Here is a 22,159-nt window from a genome sequence, read left to right on the forward strand (position 1 = left end):
CTTGGGTCATACCAAACTCAGTGAGATCCTTCTACAGTGAGTGCTCCCTACAGAGATCCGGGCCCTACCTGGCTTGTTAGCCTTCTGTAGGGCCTGTAAAACGGAGCTGTTCCGCCAGACTTTTAGTTGAGGCTGTGGGCGTCTATTCTTAATCTGGTTGGCCTCCCCTGCTGGAACACCTGTGCTATAAAATGGAATAATATCTGCCATCTCTATGGGTTTGACGTCTTATCACGATGTGAGACGGGCCAGGCTGGGCAATAGGTGATGATATGGAAAATTTTCTGAGTGCTGTGGAGTTGTTGGTTTATAAAATGTTTTGACTGTTTTTTATTGTTTTATCATAAGTTGTACTCTGACCTGAGCCCTAAGGGGAAGGGGTGGAATAGAAATATCCTAAAATAAATAAATGCGCACGTAGGAAAAAGAGCAGTACGGTGGGACCACCGTCCTCCGAACAAAATCCCTGTCCGACAAATTCTGTATCACGTGATGGGGCTAACTCATCTAGACGCTGACATTTCCTTTTAGAGTAGCGATGTTTTCACAAAAACCAGTGCATCCAATCCTTGGATCATACCGAACACAGTGACATCGTTCTACAGTGAGTGCTGATTGTAGTTACAGTTTTCAGTACCGCAGGTCTGAATGCTTTTTTGTTGCCTTGGATGAAACAAATAGTAACCAAAAAGGGGGATTTTAAGATAATATAATCAGCACAAGAGAAGCTATGTGAAGCAATAAAGCCATGCTCGGTAGCGCTGCAAATAGTTCAGGGTCTGTCAATGTTTCCACCCTAAACCTCGCTTTTCAAAGTTTATAACTCAGATGGTTTAACTAGGTTCAAGCTGAAACTTGGAGTGTAAATCGTAAGCGCAGACATGATTCCCCCCCCCCCCCCTTATCAAATGAAGCACGGTTCAAATCGGTGACTTGTTCTTTTAAGTTACAAGCTGGCGTTACATTTTAAAAACAGTATTAAATAGAGTTATGGCGATAGCAAGAGAAGTTGTTTTTCATACAGGGGATTTTACAGCAGGTAAATTGTGCACAGGTTTCACTTTTTATGAAAAGCTTGTCGCTCCGTACTATGAAGTAGTGCTTTCATTTCTCACTTGAATCTCCTGTTTTTATGATATGTACTTTGGAAACTTCTTGTCCTCTTGGGCCGATTTGGGACAAATGGGTCGCTAAAGGTAAAGGTAGTCCCCTGTGCAGGCACCGAGTCGTTACCAACCCCATGGGGTGACGTCATATCACAATGTTTTCTTGGCAGACGTTTTTACGGAGTGGTTTGCCATTGCCTTCCCCAGTCATCCACACTTTACCCCCAGCTGGGTGCTCAGTTTTAAAACAGTAAATTTAAAGTTTTAGAAAGACTGTGAGATTTGCTGTATTTGTTTTCGTGAGCCACTGATCAGAAAACGGCACCTTGGAAAGTTCAGCAGACGAAGGACAATGCAGATCAGTTCAGGATTCAGTCATCAGGAACATTTCAGATGCTAGCTAAATATTGTCTCTCCTGTGTTTATGATCTCTTTCTTTTGAAGATATTTTTGGACTGCAGGCTCTCTAGAAGCTCCCTGCTCACTTTCTTCTTGTAATCCTGCAAATGTATTTCTTTATCCATCAAAAAGCCTTTCTTGAGAAGGGATAAATTTAGGGAGGGTTGGGAAAGACAAGGTTGGCACACTTTGATAGGTAGAACTTAGCTGTAGAAGCATGAGCTGATGACATCGGACTGATCATATTCTGAACTAAGCAAAAAGTGCATTTTTCTAGGTTTTTAGACTTTTTTGCTCAGAATGTTACAAGAAAGCCAGTAGTATTCTATGGAAATCAAAAGATTTGGAGGTAATTTTTTTTTTTAAACCACACATTTAAATGGCCACTGAGTTTTTCTCAGGCTCAAGTCACGTGAAACCAGATTTATTTTCCTTAAAATGGAGTCACCTTTACATCTGAATAATAGCATTTGGATCAATTTGGGGTGCTCATGAAACTCAGTTTGAGAATCCAGTTTTTAGGCTGGCCTTGACTAGTTTTTAGGGTGGTCAAACTTGCTGAATGTAAGAGTCACATAGAATAAATGTCAGATGTCTGAGAGCAGGAGGGAAGGAAGGAAGGAAGGAAGGAAAATATATGGGGAGGGAGAGGTGGAAAGAAAACAACTTTAAATGCATTTTCCAAGCTGCCAGCTGGCTTGGCTTGGAGAAGTAATTTAAAGAGAGAGATGCCTTCTCCAAGCTGGCCGATAGGGTGGTGAGGACTTCAGGAGCTGCACAATATGTGTGAAAGAGCCACATGTGGCTTGCGAGCCACAGTTTGGCCACTGCTCTAGAGATAACCCTGAGTCATCTCACCCACCACCATAAATATCCCTGGAAGATGTAGCCAGAAGAAATGGGGTAGGATAATTGGAGGGGAGGGGGGGGGCGGCTCCTTTAGAAGAGGTGATGGGATGGAGAGAGCTGTGTTTGCTTCACAATCACTGGCTTAAGCAAATACCGCCGGATTAAAATTAAATGGCAGTTATGTGCGAACCAGGTCTTTAACTTCGTTTGAATCTTGACGTCACCAATGTTTACATTGGACGCAAATCTCGCTGAAGTGGGCGGTGCTTACAGTTTGCTTTCTCCTCTTGAGAACAAATATTTGATTTTATTAAATAGCTTTTGTTTGTAAAGACACTCGATGCGTTTTAATGGCTCGGTTGCCGTTGCCAGTGACGGCTAAATAAATTCAGTCCGACCTTTGCCCTGCAAAATAATTCAACGGATTGAATTAAAAATAGAATGAGCGTGGGATATATGTGTGGATGGGTCTTTGCTGAGAGGGTTATATATTCGCTATATGTTCCTTATCAGAGCATTGTATAGAAAGGAAATGCTTAGTTCTGTGTATTGTCAGGACTAGAATGAAACTAGAATGGTTTTTGCTTTCCGAACTCCTTTGTTATAAGGGCCAGATCTGACATAAACGAAACTTTATTGGGACGGGCCATGTGGGGTTGGGCCAAGCTGTGTTTGGCAGGGCTATGTGTGTACCTAATTAAGATTAGGTAGCAGAGATATAATTTTTATAAAGGACACGGACAAACACAGAGATATGTTTTAAAAAGCTTAAAAACATGCTTAAAATGTTAGTACTTATTGGTCTTAAAGGTGCTCTCTTTGTATTTCTCCCATGGAATCCAGGGAACTGGGCAAAGGAAGCTCTGACTCTTTCCTTCCTTCCCCAGTGGACTGGGTGGGGGAGAGGAGCCTCAGCCAATAGAAGGAAGAGAGGCTCGGCTCAGTAGCTCTGCTGTGCAATTGAGAGAGCCTGGCAAAGCAAGCTATTCCTCCCCCCCCCCCTTCCTCCCAAAGGGAGGCGCCTCAGTCAGTGGAGAAAACAGAGATTTTGCTCTGTAGTTCCTGTGCAGTTTAGCAACCCTTGCAAAGCAAGTTGTTACACAGAAGGAAACGAGAGAGGGAGAAGGAAGCAGATGACAGCCAGTTGCTTGGAGGCCTGATAGGAGACTTCCTGGGGCCTGATTTGACCCACAAATTGCATATTTGACACTCCTGTTTTAGAGGATCCTTGATTTCCCCCCTCCCCATTTGCTCTGAGGTTCTTGAGGTTAGGGGGGTACATCAGACCAGTGGAATCCCCCCTCCCCCAATTCCTGTCAGTTAAGTGGTTTGCCACCACCAATCCCAGTTTAGGTTAACTAAGGTTTCCATGAAACTATATTCTGGGTTTCAGATCCTGAATGAAAAGAAACACATTAATTTGGAATGGCAGTCCAGGTTTTTTTTTTTGTAGCAGGAACTCCTTTGCATATTAGGCCACACCCCTCTTATGTAGCCAATCCTCCAAGAGCTTACAGGGCTCTTCCTACAGGGTCTACTGTAAGCTCCAGGAGGATTGGCTACATCATGGGGTGTGTGGCCTAATATGCAAAGGAGTTCCTGCTACAAAAAAAGCCCCTGGCAATCCATCATATGAACTTCTTAAACCTGGTTCAATCTGAAGGGGGAGGGGGAGATTCTCCTGGAAAGGAAGATACTGCAAGAATGATAGAGGGCGGCGGTGCCTTTTAAAGTAACAGAAACCCCAAGGGACCAAAAAACCCCGTCCCCAAATGAATAGATATAAGTCCAAACTTGGAAATAGTCCACAAGGTGGGTGCTCCTGAGGAGTGTAGCTTCTATGCAGCTGCTTTCTTAAAAAGACATCTTTTGGGGATGGGTTTTTTTGGCCCCTTTGGGATTTCTGTTACTTTAAAAGACCCTAGCACCACCGGCCTCTATCATTATTGTATTGTTTATTATCCTTGTTATATAATCCTTGTAATATATTTTTGCAAACTGAAAGATGGTGTATTAGTCTACTAATTACACCAAGTGCCTTTCAAGCAGCACAAGTTCTCTCAGAGCTGCTCCACTCAAGAGCAGTTTCTCTCAGCCCCACCTACTTCATAAGGTGTCTGTTGTGGGGGTGGGGGGAAGGAAAAGAGATTGTAAACTCCTCCAATACTCCTTCAGGTAGTAAAGGTATCAATCCAATCTCTTTTTCTTCTCTTCTCCTCTCACTTCAGGAGCAAGGACACCCCACTGAGTGAAGGGGAAGTTTGTATTTAAATAGTTGACTACCTAGCCAATCAGCCATGGAAAAGTTAATAAAAGGTATGGGCCTTTTTTTCTTCACAGTGTCTCATGCCTTCCCTCCAGGGTGTGGTGGACAAACAGTGTTTTGTGCCTCTGTCGCTAAAGAAGCACAGACAGTTGTGGGGGTTTAGGTACCAAGATTTATGGGCTGGTACAGACAGAACTTGGGTTCCCTCTTTAACCACAGAGAAGAAACTGGGGTTGTGTGCTTCTTTCTTGCAGTATCTTCCTTTCCAGGAGAATCTCCCCCTTCCCCTTCAGACTGAACCAGGTTTAAGTTCACATGATGGATTGCCAGGGCTTTTTTTTGTAGCAGGAGCTCCTTTGCATATTAGGCTACACACCCCTGATGTAGCCAATCCTCCTGGTGCTTACAGTAGGCCCTGTAGGAAGAGCCTTGTAAGCTCTTGGAGGATTGGCTACATCAGGGGGTGTGGCTTAATAGGCAAAGGAGTTCCTGCTGCAAAAAAAGCCCTGCTCAAGAGTAGTCACATTCTCACATCCTCTTACGTCGAAAAGCCATGAGAGCTCCGTCTCTTGTCATTTTGATGTCTCCAAGTTCCTGTACATGGTTCCGCCCGCTGGTGGTGATTCCCACAGCTGTGACCTACATAATTAAGTGAGGCAAAGTGGACCAAATCAACACACCATGCTTCCCCCATTGGTGCAGAGCAGGTGGAAGAAAAGCTCAGCTCCTCACACCAAGCAAGAAAGCATAGCCCCTCTTTCCCCCCCCCCCCCAAAAAAAAATCCTTACTTGCCTCCAGGTGGGGACTGCTGGGTGCAAGGACACGGCTAAGGATGGCTGATTTGTGAGGGAATTGTCACTGTCTTTAAGAGGTACCACTTTTAAGAAGAAGAAGAGGAGTGGGCTTTTATAAAACCCCACTTTTCTCTCTCCTAAGGAGTCTCCTCAAGGTGGCTTACAATCCCTTCCCACGACAGTCCCCTTGTGAATAGATCCAAGTAGGCAACCTGAAGTAGCAGAACAAAATAGGAGTCGGTTGCACCTACTTAGTTTTATTCAGGATGTAAGCTTTCGTGTGCCTGCACACTTCTCCAGACGAGGAATGAGGTACAGTAAACAGAGCCACATATAACTGGTGGGGTTTGGAATGCAAAGTGGAATGCGACCCCACCAGCTGTATGTGGCTCTGCTTACTGTACCTCATTCCTCGTCTGGAGAAGTGTGCATGCTCACGAAAGCTTACGTTCTGAATAAAACTACCGTAAGTTGGTCTTAAAGGTGCAGTCGACTCTTTAGCCCCTTGTGAGGCAGAGTGCTCTGAGAGAATTGTGTCTGGCAAGGCCACGCAGATGGCTGCGTGTGGAGGAGTGGGGAATCAAACCCAGTCTCCTAGATTAGAGTCTGCTGCTCTTGATACTCCACTGGCTTTCAAGAGTAGCTTTTTATCCCCCGCTTTTCTCTAATCTAAGGATTCTCAAAGTGGCTTACAGTTCCGTTGCATGCACACGAAAGCTTATACGCAGAATTAAACTTTGCTGGTCTTAAAGGGGCCACTGGCCGCAGACCTTATTCTCTGTACATCAGGCACCTTGTGAGGTAGGTGGGGACTATGAGCCCAGGGGTCCCCCCCCCCCTCGGAAAAAGAACAAGGCTTTTTTTAAAGTAGGAATGCACAGGAACGCAGTTCCAGCTGGCTTTGAGTCAGGGTGTCTACCCAAAAAACCCTGAAAAAGAGGTATTGGAACTCTCTAAGCACACAGATGCCCCTCATGAACTTTTAAAAAATGGGGGGGGGGGGGGATTTTGTTTCCATTAAGAGGTTCTAGAACAGGAGTGGCCAAAGTTGCTTAATGTAAGAGCCACATAGAATAAATGTCAGATGTTTGAGCACCACAAGACCTGAATATCGGATGTTTCAGACCCACAAGACAGGAAGGAAGGAAGGAAAATAGATGGGGAGAGAGAGGGAGAAAGAAAGCAACTTTAACTTTAAATGCATTCTCCAAGCTGCTGGCTGGCTTGGCTTGGAGAAGTGATTTAAAGAGAGAAACGCCTTCTCCAAGCCAGCCAATGGGGCAGTGGGGAGTTCAAGAGCCACACAATATGTGTGAAAGAGCCACATATGGCTCCCAAGCCACAGTTTGGCCACCCCTGTTCTAGAATTCAGTTCTGCCATGTTCCTCCCTGGAAAAAAAGCCTTGACTGTGACTGACCCAAGGTCACCAAGCAGTCTTCCTGTGGAGGAGGAGTGGGGAAACAAACCCAGTTAAGATAAGAACATAAGAGAAGCCCTGTTGGATCAGGCCAATGGCCCATCCAGTCCAACACTGTGTCTCATAAGAACATAAGAGAAGCCATGTTGGATCAGGCCAGTGGCCCATCCAGTCCAACACTCTGTGTCACATAAGAGAAGCCATGTTGGATCAGGCCAATGGCCCATCCAGTCCAACACTCTGTGTCACATAAGAACATAAGAAAAGCCATGTTGGATCAGGCCAGTGGCCCATCCAGTCCAACACTCTGTGTCACATAAGAACAGAAGAGAAGCCATGTTGGACCAGGCCAATGGCCCATCCAGTCCAACACTCTGTGTCACATAAGAACATAAGAGAAGCCCTGTTGGATCAGGCCAATGGCCCATCCAGTCCAACACTGTGTCTCATAAGAACATAAGAGAAGCCATGTTGGATCAGGCCAGTGGCCCATCCAGTCCAACACTCTGAATCACACAGTGGCCAAAAAACCCCAAGTGCCATCAGCAGGTCCACCAGTGGGGCTAGAAGCCCTCCCAGATTAGAGTCTGTCACTCTTAACCACTATACCACACTGGCTCATCTTTGTGGCTTCTTGGTGGCCATACTACGTGAGGCCCTCAAAAGTCCCGTGCTCTGCTCCTCTAGAGAAGTAGTGGCAAATTAACTCTCCTCCGATAGACACGTGCAGGTTTTATTTTATTTATTTATTTTACTTTAAAACATTTTTAGATTGCCCTTCCCCCCCCCCCCGGATGGCGCAGAGTGTTAAAGCTGCAGTACTGCAGTCCTAAGCTCTGCTCACGACCTGAGTTTGATCCCCGCTGGAAGCTGGGTTTTCAGGTAGCCGGCTCGAGGTTGACTCAGCCTTCCATCCTTCCGAGGTTGGTAAAATGAGCGCCCAGCTTGCTGGGGGGAAAGCGTAGATGATTGGGGAAGGCAATGGCAAACCACCCCGTAAAAAAAAAAGTCTGTCGTGAAAACGTTATGAAAGCAACGTCACCCCATATTCGGAAACGACTGGTGCTTGCACAGGGGACCTTTCCTTTCCTGTTCCTTCCCCCCGATCCTGGTCCCCAAGTCTGTGAACCTCAAATCATTAAAATACTTGAATAATGAAAAAGGACATTTAAAAAGATAAAATAATTCAGTGGAATCACATAAACAAACAGCTCTGGAATCGGCGGGGTTTGTGCGTGAGTCAGGTAACTTATTGGGTGAGGCATCGGCGCAAAAATGCAGCTGAATTGGCCGCTGAGATTCCGGTTGTCAGACTTACAAAACTGATTTTTAACGAAAAGATTTAAAATAGTGGGCACTGCCTCTCTGGAGCTTCTCCTGTAAGTGGGTTTATGCTCAATGCCGTTGCTTTGATGCTGATAGACGTTTGCCCTGGTTACTGGTTTGATGTGCTTTCATTTGTGGAGGTGTGAATTCTCCTACAACTCGCCTCTTTTTCAGTCCAACAGGAGGGCTTATTGAGTCAAATCAGGTCTCCTTTTGGGCAGGAGCTCATAGGAGCAGACTTTCAGAGCCTCTAAATTGTATTATGCTCTTTCTTACCCCCCCCCCCAACCCCCTTGCTTCCGGGCTCCTTTGTTCAACCCCCCACCCCCGTGAGAATTTGGCTGAACTCCTAAGATTTGAGAAACTTTCTAATATTTCCCCCCACAAAAAAAATGGGAAAATAACCTAAACATATAAAGCAGATGGATGGAAATCTTCATCCATCTATCTATCTATCTATCTATCTATCTGTCTGTCTGTCTGTCTGTCTGTCACCTATCTATCTATCTATCATCTATCTATCTATCTGTCTGTCTGTCTGTCTGTCTGTCATCTATCTATCTATCTATCATCTATCTATCTGTCTGTCTGTCTGTCTGTCATCTATCTATCTATCTATCTATCTATCTATCTATCTATCTATCTATCTATCTATCTATCTATCTATCATCTATCTATCTGTCTGTCTGTCTGTCATCTATCTATCTATCTATCTATCATCTATCTATCTGTCTGTCTGTCTGTCTGTCTGTCATCTATCTATCTATCATCTATCTATCTGTCTGTCTGTCTGTCTGTCATCTATCTATCTATCTATCATCTATCTATCTGTCTGTCTGTCTGTCATCTATCTATCTATCTATCATCTATCTGTCTGTCTGTCTGTCTGTCATCTAGCTATCTATCATCTATCTATCTGTCTGTCTGTCTGTCTGTCATCTATCTATCTATCTATCATCTATCTATCTGTCTGTCTGTCTGTCTGTCATCTATCTATCTATCATCTATCTATCTGTCTGTCTGTCTGTCTGTCATCTATCTATCTATCATCTATCTATCTGTCTGTCTGTCTGTCTGTCATCTATCTATCTATCTATCTATCATCTATCTATCTGTCTGTCTGTCTGTCATCTATCTATCATCTATCTATCTATCTGTCTGTCTGTCTGTCTGTCATCTATCTATCTATCATCTATCTATCTGTCTGTCTGTCTGTCTGTCATCTATCTATCTATCATCTATCTATCTGTCTGTCTGTCTGTCTGTCATCTATCTATCTATCTATCATCTATCTGTCTGTCTGTCTGTCATCTATCTATCTATCTATCTATCATCTATCTATCTGTCTGTCTGTCTGTCATCTATCTATCATCTATCTATCTGTCTGTCTGTCTGTCTGTCATCTATCTATCTATCTATCATCTATCTATCTGTCTGTCTGTCTGTCATCTATCTATCATCTATCTGTCTGTCTGTCTGTCTGTCATCTATCTATCTATCTATCTATCTATCTATCTATCTATCATCTATCTATCTGTCTGTCTGTCTGTCATCTATCTATCTATCTATCATCTATCTGTCTGTCTGTCTGTCTGTCATCTAGCTATCTATCATCTATCTATCTGTCTGTCTGTCTGTCTGTCATCTATCTATCTATCTATCATCTATCTATCTGTCTGTCTGTCTGTCTGTCATCTATCTATCTATCATCTATCTATCTGTCTGTCTGTCTGTCTGTCATCTATCTATCTATCATCTATCTATCTGTCTGTCTGTCTGTCTGTCATCTATCTATCTATCTATCATCTATCTATCTGTCTGTCTGTCTGTCATCTATCTATCATCTATCTATCTATCTGTCTGTCTGTCTGTCATCTATCTATCTATCATCTATCTATCTGTCTGTCTGTCTGTCTGTCATCTATCTATCTATCATCTATCTATCTGTCTGTCTGTCTGTCTGTCATCTATCTATCTATCTATCATCTATCTGTCTGTCTGTCTGTCATCTATCTATCTATCTATCTATCTATCATCTATCTATCTGTCTGTCTGTCTGTCATCTATCTATCATCTATCTATCTGTCTGTCTGTCTGTCTGTCTGTCATCTATCTATCTATCTATCATCTATCTATCTGTCTGTCTGTCTGTCATCTATCTATCATCTATCTGTCTGTCTGTCTGTCTGTCATCTATCTATCTATCTATCTATCTATCTATCTATCTATCTATCTATCATCTATCTGTCTGTCTGTCTGTCTGTCTGTCTGTCATCTATCTATCTATCATCTATCTGTCTGTCTGTCTGTCTGTCATCTATCTGTCTGTCTGTCTGTCTGTCTGTCTGTCTGTCTGTCTATCTATCTATCTATCTATCTATCTATCTATCTATCTATCTATCTATCTATCTATCTATCTATCTATCTATCTATCTAGGATTTATATTCCGCCCTTCCCACTAGGTGGCTCAGGGCGGCTTACAACATATAAAACTAACATAAAATCTAAGATTAAGCATTAAAATTAACATTACATAATTTACAGTTAAAAATCTAAACATTTGTTATATACATACACATTAAAATCAAACAGCGGTCCTACAGCTACACTCATTGGTTACAGGTTCAGTATTTGATGTTCAGTATTCGAAGTTCAGTACTCAGTGCTCAGTGCCGATTAGTTGTGGGCCAGCCGGAAGAGGGATGTCTTACAGGCCCTGCGGAATTGGGTAAGGTCCCGCAGGGCCCTTACCTCTTCCGGCAGCTGGTTCCACCAAGATGGAGCCATTACGGAGAAGGCCCAGTCTCTTGTAACTTTCAAGTGGGCTTCCTTTGGCCCGGGGACAACCAGGAGGTTTTGGGTTCCTGATCTTAGTGCTCGCTGGGGAACGTGTGGGAAGAGACGGTCCCTCAGGTAGGCAGGTCCTAGGCCATATAGGGCTTTAAAGGTAATGACCAGCACCTTGTATCGAACTCGGTGAGATATTGGCAGCCAGTGCAGAGCCCGAAGTCCCGGCTGGATGTGCTCCCACCTTGGGAGCCCTAAGTGTGGCCACACAGGAGAAAGTAATTTACAAAGCATGATTGTGAGTAAGGTTTGATGATGGCAGTTAAAATTCAAGAAGCATTTGAAGGTAGATGCCGGGCTAATATAATTGAGTTCATCTTCTGGTGATGTCAGGGGTGTGTGGCAAATACAAATCAGTTATGCTAATGAGCTCCAGCAACCTCTTTTTCTACAAAATGACCCCAGGGTGAAATGATGTCTGACAAGTCTCTTGTTTGACATTTGAAGTTTTGGAATTAGCCGAGTGGATCCTTTGATGGCTTCAGTGGAATCCAATGGGAGTTTTGCGTAGAAATACCGGATTCTCAGAGTCTGTGACACGTATGCTCTCACTGAAAACCACTGGGCTGAGAAAGCAGAGTTGAGAATGAATTCTGTTCCAGAGACATCGAAAGGGTTTGTCTTGCCTCTCCAGTGCCTGGGAATTCCTGCTTCTCGGGGTTGTTTACGGAAATCTCGTGTCTTATTGAAGCAGCAGTCTTTCTGACTACCTTTTAGAGAACCGATTTCAGCAGTAAATAGTGAGTGCTTTTTACGTGCTGAATAACACAGTTCCAACCCACTTTGGCGACCGTTTGCAAGTGGATTTTGCTGTTTCACACAGTAAAATCCAGTTGCAGAGTGGATTGGAAGTGCATTATTAAGTGTGTGTGTGAAAGTGCCCTGAATTTAGTAGTGTGTACCAAGTAGTGAATGCTGTGTCTGTAGAGCTACCAAAATCTGGCCTTCACTGTGATGTTGGGTTGCGTATCTGGCACTCATGGGGTAATTACAGATGGGCAGTTTGGGGCGGTTGGGAGGCATTCCAAATTGGGCCGGCTCCAAAAGAGCACCCGGAAGCTTCCACACGTTCCCTGGTGAGGCTGCCCCATCCCGTCTGCAAGGCGACTTGGCGTGCTCAGATGGGGAGGTACCTCAGAAGCTGGACTGCTCTTTTTCTATCCTGAAGAGTCAAGCGCTCGTGCGCTCATGCGCTCAAGAGCACTGGTTAGGTTTACCTCCCCCAAAAGAAAGCTGGAAACAGCTTGGGGCAGCTTGGCGGTTTCACACTGCCAAGGAGCCTTCCTTCCGCCCTTCCGCTTCCAGACATTGAGGAGGTGACTGGGGTGCGACTCAAATATTTGCTATGACTTCAACAGTGGCAGCTTTTTGAGCCACTCTGAGGCCACCGGAGGACAGGGTGAGTACAGGATGGGGACGGGCAGCAGATGTTTGTGTGTGGAAGGATTTTTTGGGTCAATTTCTGAGGCATCTCTGAGTCGGCTCAAAGTGCCGGACTATAATCACCCACGTTGTCTGTGGCTACTTCCTAAGGTTACCAGTTACTGCCTGGCAAACAGCATGAGGGGTGGAGGGAGGGCAGCACCCTGGGTGAAAAAATTAAAGCAAAACAGGGCCTTGTCTACTTACAAGAAGCTCTGACCATAGAGTTTCTGGCAATTCCTAGAGCCATCCTTATCACTTTCAGTATCTCTAGAAATTGCCGAGGACGCTCTGGGTAGAACTTCTTGTAATTAGAAAAGGCTGTGTTTTTCTTCTTAATCTTTCTCCCCAGTATTATCTTCTCCCCCAGCCCCCCCCCAGTTTGACCCCAGTCTCCACCTGCTGACCAGGTGGGCATTGGCGGCAGGCAAGGGTTACAATTTCCTGGAGGTTTTCCTGGAAATGGGAGCCCTACTGCTTCTGCATGGGAAACCCCTCAATCCTCAGTATGGCCTCAAGAAGCCCCCTCAGTAAAGGGGAGTCTGCTTCCTTGATTGTTTCAGTTTTCTTCTGAGTAAAATGGCCATTGAATCTGCACTTCTGCATAGGCATGGCAGAAAAAGGGGGAAGGAGCAGGGGATGTGGAGCTATGCAGGGACTGGGGGCATCGGTACCCTTCCTGTACCATTTGCTGCTGTCTTTGTGCCATCGTGTGGATGCGGTCTGTGAGACCATGTGAAAATAGAGCATTGGTTGAATGTCCAAGATTGTATGTTAAGAGTATGAGATTTTAGGGCTGACAGACCTCAATTTTGCAATCACAAAGTGTATAATTACTCAGTTTGTATGTAAAATTCGATATTGATCGTCTTTAGAAAATTTAGAATTCCCCCCCTCCCCCACTTCCTCTCACAGGCTCATGACATATTAGGGGGACTGCTGTAGGATAAGAGAGAAAGAATGAGATACGGTGTGGGGTAGCGGTTAGGGCAGGGGTGTCAAACATGCATTTCGGGGGCCGAATCAGGCCCCCAGAGAGCTCCTATCAGGCCCCCAAGCAACTGTCTGTCATCTGCTTCCTTCTCCCTCTCTCTTGCTTCCTTCTGCGTCACAGCTTCCTTTGCCAGACTTGCTCAATTGCACAGGAGCTACAGAGCAAAACCTCTGTTTTCTCCATTGGCTGAAGCTCCTCCCTTGGGGAGGAAGGGAGAGAGGCACAACTTGCTTTGCTAGGTGCTCTCAATCGCATAGCTGAGCTACTGAGCCAAACCTCTCTTCTATTGGCTGAGGCTCCCTGCCTCCTGGTCCTCTGGGGAGGGAGGGGAAGAGCCAGAGCTTCCTTTGCCCAGTTCCCTGGATCCCACAGAAGAAATACAAAGAAAGTATCTTTAAGACCAACAAGTGCTAATGTTTTAAGCATGTTTTATTTTTAAGTTTTTTACAAAAGTCTTTAATTGTGTCTGCCTGTGTCCTTTATAAAGTTTATATCTCTGCTACCTAGTCTTAAATAGGCACACATGGCCTGGGCCAACAAAGTCTCATTTATGTCGGATCCGGCCCTCATAACAAATGAGTTTGACACCTCTGGGTTAGGGTGTCTGAGTGGGGTCTCAGAAATCCAACTTCTTATTTCTGCTTTGCCAAGGCGACTCCCTCTGTGACCTTGGGCCAGTCACACACCCTCAGACTTGCCTTCCCCTCAGGGAGGTTGTGTGGATAAAGTGGGGAATAACACTATCAAATCCTTTGAGTCGCTGTTGGGAAGAAAAGTGGAGTATGACTGAAGTAAATAAATAATGCTCAAGGAACAGAGCAGTGCTAAATACAGATCTCAGCAGGGCTTTTTTTTGTAGCAGGAACTCCTTTGCATATTAGGCCACACACCCCTGAGGTAGCCAATCCACCAAGAGCTTACAGGGCTCTTTAGTACAGGGCCTACTGTAAAGTCCAGGAGAATTGGCTACATCGCGGGTGTGTGGCTTAATATACAAAGGAGTAATTCTGAAAGCTCAAAGCCGGATGCTCAAATCTTTCGCGTCAAGCCACTCACATGCTTTTAGATTTATCTCTCTAATTACAAAAACTGCAGCCAGACTTTTTTGAGAGCCGGTGTGGTGTAGTGGTTAAGAACAACAGACCATAATCTGGAGAGCCAGGTTTGATTCCCCACCACTTCTCCACATGAAGTCAGCTGGGTGATCTCGAGTCAGTCATGGTTCTCTCCGAGCTCTCTCAGCCCCACCTGCCTCACAACGTGCCTGTTGTGAGGAGAGGAAGGGGAGGAGACTCTTAAGCCGCTTTGATTCTCCTTAAGGTAGAGAAAAGTGGGGTATAAAATACTCTTTGAGAGCCAGCGTGGTATAGTGGTTAAGAGCAGCGGACTCTAATCCGGAGAGCCGGGTTTGATTCCTCACTCCTCTTCCACAGGAAGCCTGCTGCATGACCTTGGGCCAGTCACAGTTCTCTCAGAACTCTCTCAGCCCTACCTGCCTCACAAGGTGCTTGTTGTGGGGAGAGGAGGGGAAGGAGATTGTAAGCTGCTTTGAGACTCCTTAAGGTTGAGAAGAGTGGGCATAAAATCTACTTGTCTTTTTTTTTAAGCACTTAAGTAAGAATCTCTTTCAGCTTGATCTTTATTGCTCAGGGCACTATTTCAAGAAGGCAGCGATGCGTAGGTCTGAGAACCAATGTGAGATAATGCTGCCATGTCACTGCTGCTTTCCCAAAAGTGCTTGAACTACTAACAAAGGAAGTAGTTAGGTTGTCCTTCTGTCTCACCTGGATCCTGTGTCCAGATATTCAGTGCAGTCCTGTGGAGAGTTAGACCGTTTTTGCACACAGTTTACCACGCAGTCACAATCCTCTTCCCTCTGCAGCGTCCGGTCGGATTTCCCACCATCTGCGCCAAAGTTACAGGAAGTGCCGCGGCTTTTGCGTAGCAAACGTAAACCGCTAAAACCCAGTTTACGTTTGCTACGGAAAGGCCGCGGTACTTCCTGTAACTCCGGCGCAGATGGTGGGAAATCTGACCGGACGCTGCGGAGGGAACAGGATTGTGACTGCGTAGTAAGCTGTGTGCGAAAACGGTTTTACTCATTTGGCTTAGGCTGGAGTAACTGCACCAATACTCCCTCTAAGCTGCGGAGACTTGTGAGCAAAAATTCTACTTTGTGAGCTACTGGCATTAAAGTTGTGAGCTACGGCATAGATTAGTGTGCTCTGGGGTCCGCCTTCCTGAGCTAAGACAAAAATGTGTGAGCTGGAGGCTAAAAACCTGTGAGCTAGCTCACACTAACTCAGCTTAGAGGAAACACTGCGCTGGTTGACACTTTCAGCGGGGTCTAGCCACACAAAACAAGCTTCCGTCTCAGGCTGCTGTCTCTCACACACAAAATAATCCATTTTCAGTCCACTTCCAATGCACTTTCCGGTGGGATTTTGCTCATTCACACAGTAAAATCCAATTGGAAAGTGGATTGAAAGTGAAGTATTTAGTGTGCATGACCGCAGCCTCACTGTGGTCATTTGTCAGTTGGCTTTCTTAGAGACTTCTCAGAATCCACTGAAAGCCTTTGTATTAAAATCTGAGGTCATCAGAATTGCTGTATAAGTTGGCTTCTGAGAACGCCGTCCGACTTGCTGTTAAAAAGGGGGGGGGGGGGTTGTGTATGATTCATCCCAACAGAACTGCCGGTTTGTTAACCCGTTACACAAAGAGCCAGGTTTACCCTTCCACATCAAACTGTTTTCCACGTGGAGACAGACTTGTGTGGTTTCCCTGAAGCTGCCGTGGCTGACAATACAGTTCAACGGCTTTCCCAGCGCAGGTTTCCCCACAGTTTGTCCGGTCCCAAACTCCCAGCGCCACTGGGGCTTTTTTTGGATTTTTGAAAAAAATGGCAATTGAATATCATGATAACTATCAGGTTCTCGGAATCCTTGGCTTTCATTTTGAAGTCTCTGTCCCCTTTCATTGCAGAGATGGGCCCTTCCCCTTGTATCTCAGCACCAAAAGCAGCTAGAGGCTTGTGGGTTTTTAAAAAAAATGAACACTGGGAATTGAGAGAACTTAGTACAGCTTGTTCTGTTGTTATAACAATATTCAGTTTTACTATTAAAAAAAAAAAGCCCTGGTGGTGACTGGGAAGGAAATGGTTTCCATGGGAACCAGGGCAAAGAAAATGGCTGCCACGCGGGCAGAATTAGAACAGTCTAGGCTTGCCAACCTCCGGGTGTTCCCTGGAAGTCTCTGAGAATTACAAGAGATCTACCCATAGAGATTAGTTTCCCTGGATAAAATTGCTGTTCTGGAGAGTATAGTCCAGGGGTGTCAAACATGGTCTGGAGGCCGAATCAGGCCCCTGGAGGGCTCCTATCAGGCCCCTGAGCAACTGGCTGTCATCTGCTTCCTTCTCCCTCTCTCTTGCTTCCTTCTGCATCACAGCTTGCTTTGCCAGGCTTGCTCAATTGCACAGGAGCTACAGAGCGAAACCTCTTTTTTCTCCATTGGCTGAGGGGTGGGGGAGGCAGAGCTTGTTTTTCCAGGCTTTCTCAGTCACACAGCAGAGCTACTGAGCCAAGCCCCTCTTCCTTTTATTGGCTGAGGCTCCTCCCCGTCCCCCATCCCCTGGGGAAGGAAGGAAAAAGCCAGAGTTTCCTTTGCCCAGTTCCCTGGATCCCATAGGAGAAATGCAAACAAAGCACCTTTAAGACGGATGAGTGCTAATGTTTTAAGCATGTTTTAAATTTTTTAAAAGTATATTTAATTGTGTTTGTCTGTGTCCTTTATAAAGTTTATATCTCTGTGACCTGATCTTTAATAGGTACACACATGGCCCGGCCCAACCTGACATGGCCCGGCCCAACAAGCTCCCATTTATGTCAGATCCGGCCCTCATAACAAATGAGTTCAACACCCCTGGTATAGTCTATAGCATTATATCCCTTCCCTTCCCCAAAATCTGCCCTCCAGGCTGTACTCCCAAATCTACAGGGATTTTCCAATTTGAAACTGGCAAACTTAGGACAGTCTGAACTTTCCCACCCACATGACAGCCATCCAGTAGGTTTGGGAAGGATGGGTGAAGAACTTGAGGGGCTGTTCAGACGCACAGTATATAATCTGTTGTCGCTGCTGTTTCATACCGGATTAAAAGTGGCTGATCAGACAGCAACATCTGCCTCCTGGTATTAACTCGTAGTAGCCCCCCCCCCAAAAAAAAATTCTTCTCGGAACTGGAGTATTTTGTTACCTGCTCCTTTGCAGTGTTGAGTTCTCCGGTTTTACCTCAGAGTTGCCCCGTTTGGATAGTTCTCGACCAATTTCCGGATGTCTGAAGGCTGTCCCGGAGCAAAAGGAGCCTCAAACATCCTGTTTATGGTCGCCCATTTTTTTACTACTTAGCTATTGGCTCCTAACTGCATAACCACATTTTGTTTTAACCTATGCGCATGAATGCATAATGCGCGCATGCGCATAATGCACATAAAAGTGGAGAAAAAAAGAACTGCATGGTGCCGTCGTGTGGACGGCAGAAGACGGTTTCACGGCGGAGTGATTCAAATTGCAGTATGACAGTCTGATTGATAATATCCGGAACAAAGATATTCAGAACAGAACCAGGTCAGTTTAACACGGACTCAACTCGCTGTGTGAACAGGGCCAGGGAAACCCCCCTGGGAAATGCATAAATGTATCCCAGGGCTTTTTCTTTGTAGCAGGAACTCCCTTGCATATTAGGCCACACACCCCTGATGTAGCCAGTCCTCCAAGAGTTTACAGGGCTCTTATTACAAGGTCTACTGTAAGCTCCAAGAAGATTGGCTACATCAGGGGTTGTGTGGCCTAATATGCAAAGGAGTTCCTGCTACCAGGAAAGCCCAGATGTATCCTGTGCTGTGTAGAAGCAGGGGGAAAAAACCCACCATCGTTTCTCAACAGCATTGAAACCTGGGTGAATGACCTGTGTGGAAATGAGAAGCTGTTCTGGGTGTGGTTTGACCTTGTTTTCATCTCTTCTGAATCCGGGTAATCAGTCCCAGCATTCCCATGTTGTCGTGCATTTCCCACCCCCCTTTACTTCTGAGATGGAGAGCCACGCAATTCGAAAGAGTCTGTTGTTCTGTTTCCGCTGTCACAGGTGGTGGCTTTGGGCGAAGTTCCCGACGGGACAGTAGTCACGGTCATGGCTGGGAACGACGAAAATTATTCCGCAGAGCTGAGAAACGCCTCCGCTGTCATGAAGAACCAAGTGGCGCGGTTTAACGACCTGCGATTCGTGGGACGGAGTGGAAGAGGTAGATCATTACATTCTGTTTTTTTTATATATATATATATATATATATATATATATATATATATATATATATATATATATATATATATATATATAAATAAATATATATATTTATTTATTTAAAATCCACAAATGAAAGCAAACTCTGGAGACCAAAAACTGATTCCACCTTCCCCCCAAAATGCTGATTAACCTATAAATAAATCATCTTCAACCTTTCATTTGCAGGAAAAATACGAGGTTGCAAAGTTCTGTTACTTAAACTATGTCTGTTGTCCTAATGCACGAAGGGGTTTTTTTGTTGTTGTTGTTCTGTTTTTCCCCTTATATTTTTCTTAGGTAATCCCAAGAGTTAACTTTTGGGGAAAAAAATATTTACAGAAGAGCTAGCTCTTGATTTGTTGAGTAGTTGAGCGAGTAGGCGGTGGCGGTTGCGATGCTGAGAAATTGCAAAGAAATTATTGTGTTGATTTACATGCAGACATAGTTCTCGTGACTGCATTTAATGTAGGGTAATAAAAGCACCCATTTCTGTGTTTCCTGCGCAGACTGACCTTAAGCTTGCTTACTTGTAAGTAAACGTGGGATGAAGTTCCTTGAATGAAAGAAGTGGCTAGCTTAAGTTAGAGACAGATATTGTTTAGAACTGAAGGGAATCTGATTTTCTAGGCCTTAGAAGATTCAGCTCTGTCGTGGCCTCCTCCTCCTGAAATGCTTTCTCTAATCAGAAATTGAGCAACGCATCATAAAGAAGCGTTTATAGGAAGACTAAAGACCGAAAAGAATTTCCTTTTAAAATTCCTGTTGCTGATTCAGACTTGAAAGACAGCGGCGATAGAAGGGTTGTCTCAGGCAAAAAAGGCTTGCTTGTTATAGTTGGTTTTAATTAGGCCTTAAATGCTTGCATTTATTCTTTGAGCTGACCATCTTCTGCTACAGACATTGAATAAACTGGCCAGTCTCCATGCAGTGGACACAAGCATGATCGTCATCACGATATCTAATTCTCATTGAGGCCAAATCTTTTGAATGCTTAAATCTAGAAATTGGAGTTGTGAGCAGACGAGACAGATGTTTATGCAGCTCCAGGTTTGCAGAAAAATCTGAAATCTTTTTAAAAAGCGAGTTTTCCCCTCAATAATAAAGGCAGTGACTATGGCTTTAAGAAACCTATGACCCTCAGTGGCTGTTGCTAGGCAACCACAGCAGTATTGCCCATTGGTTAGTTTCTGTCAGTGAAAGGAGGGGAGCAGGGTCCTTTTCAGGGTTATTTTGGCCCTTGAGGGAGAATCAGTGCCTGACTGGGGAGCAACTGGCAGGAAACGGGATACCATGCAAGTTCCACCCGACGAAAGCTAGTGTGGTATAGTGGTTAGAGATTCAGATTAGAATCTGGGAGTTTCATTGCCTTACCCTGCCATGGAATCTTACTGGGTGATCTTGGACCAATTGCACGCTCTCAGCCTAACCTACCTCGCAGCGTTGTTGTGCCGATAAAATGGAAGAGAACGATGTAAGTTGCTCTGGGTCTGTGGGAAAAGGTGGGATATGAAATAAATAGGTAAAAAATATAGCCAAAGATAAAAGGTAGGTGAAAGAAAGGGGAGAAGGGAGCAGGAAAAGGGGGGAGGGGACTATAAGGGCTCATAGAGAAGGGAAAGAAGTAATAGTGGGGGAGGGGGGGAGGAGATGCTTCCTACAAGTCTTTGGGGCCTCCACTTTTACAAAAAAAATTTAAAATTGCCACTCAGAAAGCACTGGGGAGCATTTTATTCTTCCAGGACATACTGTTGCAGATGTTAAAGTCACTGCACTTCTACCAAAACAAAAAAAGAACCGAAGAGAGAATCCAATATGAAAATGCTGCAGGAGAATGCATTGAGAGATGAAACTCTATGGCTGGGTCCAGACTGGCAGTTTCAGGAGCACGAGAGGCATCCCAAATTGGGCCGGTTCAAAAAGGAGCAGCTGAAGCCCATTCAGATGCTCCCCCACAAAGCGCCCATATCTCAGTTGTCACCAAGGGTGGAATTCTAGCAGGAGCTCATTTGCACTTTAGGCCACACCCCCTGATGTAGCCAATCCCCCAAGAGCTTACAAGGCTCCTTTTTGTAAGCTCTTGTAGGATTGGCTACATCAGGGGTGTGTGGCCTAATATGCAAAGGAGCTCCTGCTAGAAATCCACTCCTGGTTGTCATACACCATTCCGATGGTGCGGTTTGGGGTTTCTTTATTTCTTACTTTTTAAAAAAAAAGAATACTGGTGAGCGCCTAGAGCAGATTGGTGAGTTCACACTGCCAGTCCGCCTCACTTGCTCGCCCCTTCATTCAGATGCATCCAGACAAGCAGATGGTGTGCGGCAGAAGGATTTGCTGCCGCTTCCTAAGTGATAGCTATTTGAGCCGCCTCAGACACACCGGAGGACGGGGTGAGTACAGGAGCGGGACAGTAAGCAGATGTTCGTGTCTAAACTTGAATTTTTAATTCATCTGTGAGCTGTCCCTTTGTTGGCTTATACTGCCCGTCTGGACCCAGCCTGCCTATCCCCTTGGCTCAAACAGATTGAGAGCCAGTTTGGTGTAGTGGTTAAGTGTGCGGACACTTACCTGGGAGAACAGGGTTTGATTCCCCACTCCTCCACTTGCACCTGCTGGAATGGCGTTGGGTCAGCCGTAGCTCTGGCAGAAGTTGTCCTTGAAAGGGCAGCTTCTGGGAGAGCCCTCTCAGCCCCACCCACCTCTCAGCCCCCTCTTTTGTGGGGGAAGGAGATAAAGGAGATTGTAAACCACTCTGAGACTCTGATTCAGAGAGAAGGCGGGGTATAAATCTGCAGCCTTCTTAGATTTTCTCACTCACTGTAGCTGTTAAAAGCGCAGCAGCACGCATCCTTTAGAGATGCTTACTTGCACTTCTTATCATGTGGTAATCCTATTAATATGTTGAGTCAGACTTTTAATCCGTTACAGATGTTAAGTTAATTTTTGCACCTTCCTTCGTTATGCTGTATGTTTGAGCATCTTCTACAAAGAGGGCTTGTTAATGGCTACAGATCTTCCTGTAGCTACACCCCAAGAGAGGCAGGAATCTCTTTTGTTAGTCATTATATCTAACAACTGGGACCAGTGTTCCCTCTAAGCTGAGTTAGTGTGAGCCAGCTCAGTTTTTAAGCCTCTGGCTCACACATTTTGGTCTTAGCTCAGGAAAAATAGCTCCAGAGCAAACTAATTCATGCTTGCTTGTAACTTTGGTGTAGAGGTTAAGTGTGTGGACTCTTACCTGGGAGAGTTGGGTTGGATTCCCCACTTCTCCACTTGCACCTGCTGGATGGCCTTGGGTCAGCCATAGCTCTGGCAGAGTTGTCCTTGAAAGGGCAGCTGCTGTGAGAGACCTCTCAGCCCCACCCACCTCACAGGGTGTCTGTTGTGGGGGAGGA

General features: G+C 45.1%; 1 protein-coding gene across 5 annotated transcripts in view; it reads left to right on the forward strand.

Moving 5' to 3' along the window:
* Positions 1-22,159, forward strand: part of RUNX2 (RUNX family transcription factor 2) — a 439,127-nt gene that overhangs the window by 114,935 nt on the left and 302,033 nt on the right. For all 5 annotated transcript variants that reach the window (XM_060231204.1, XM_060231194.1, XM_060231212.1 and 2 more), the window contains one exon: positions 18,570-18,726. In XM_060231204.1, the coding sequence (XP_060087187.1) occupies positions 18,570-18,726 (157 nt within the window). The remainder of the gene's footprint in view (positions 1-18,569; positions 18,727-22,159) is intronic.

This window comes from Heteronotia binoei, chromosome 1, assembly GCF_032191835.1.
Source record: "Heteronotia binoei isolate CCM8104 ecotype False Entrance Well chromosome 1, APGP_CSIRO_Hbin_v1, whole genome shotgun sequence".
NCBI lineage: Eukaryota > Metazoa > Chordata > Lepidosauria > Squamata > Gekkonidae > Heteronotia > Heteronotia binoei.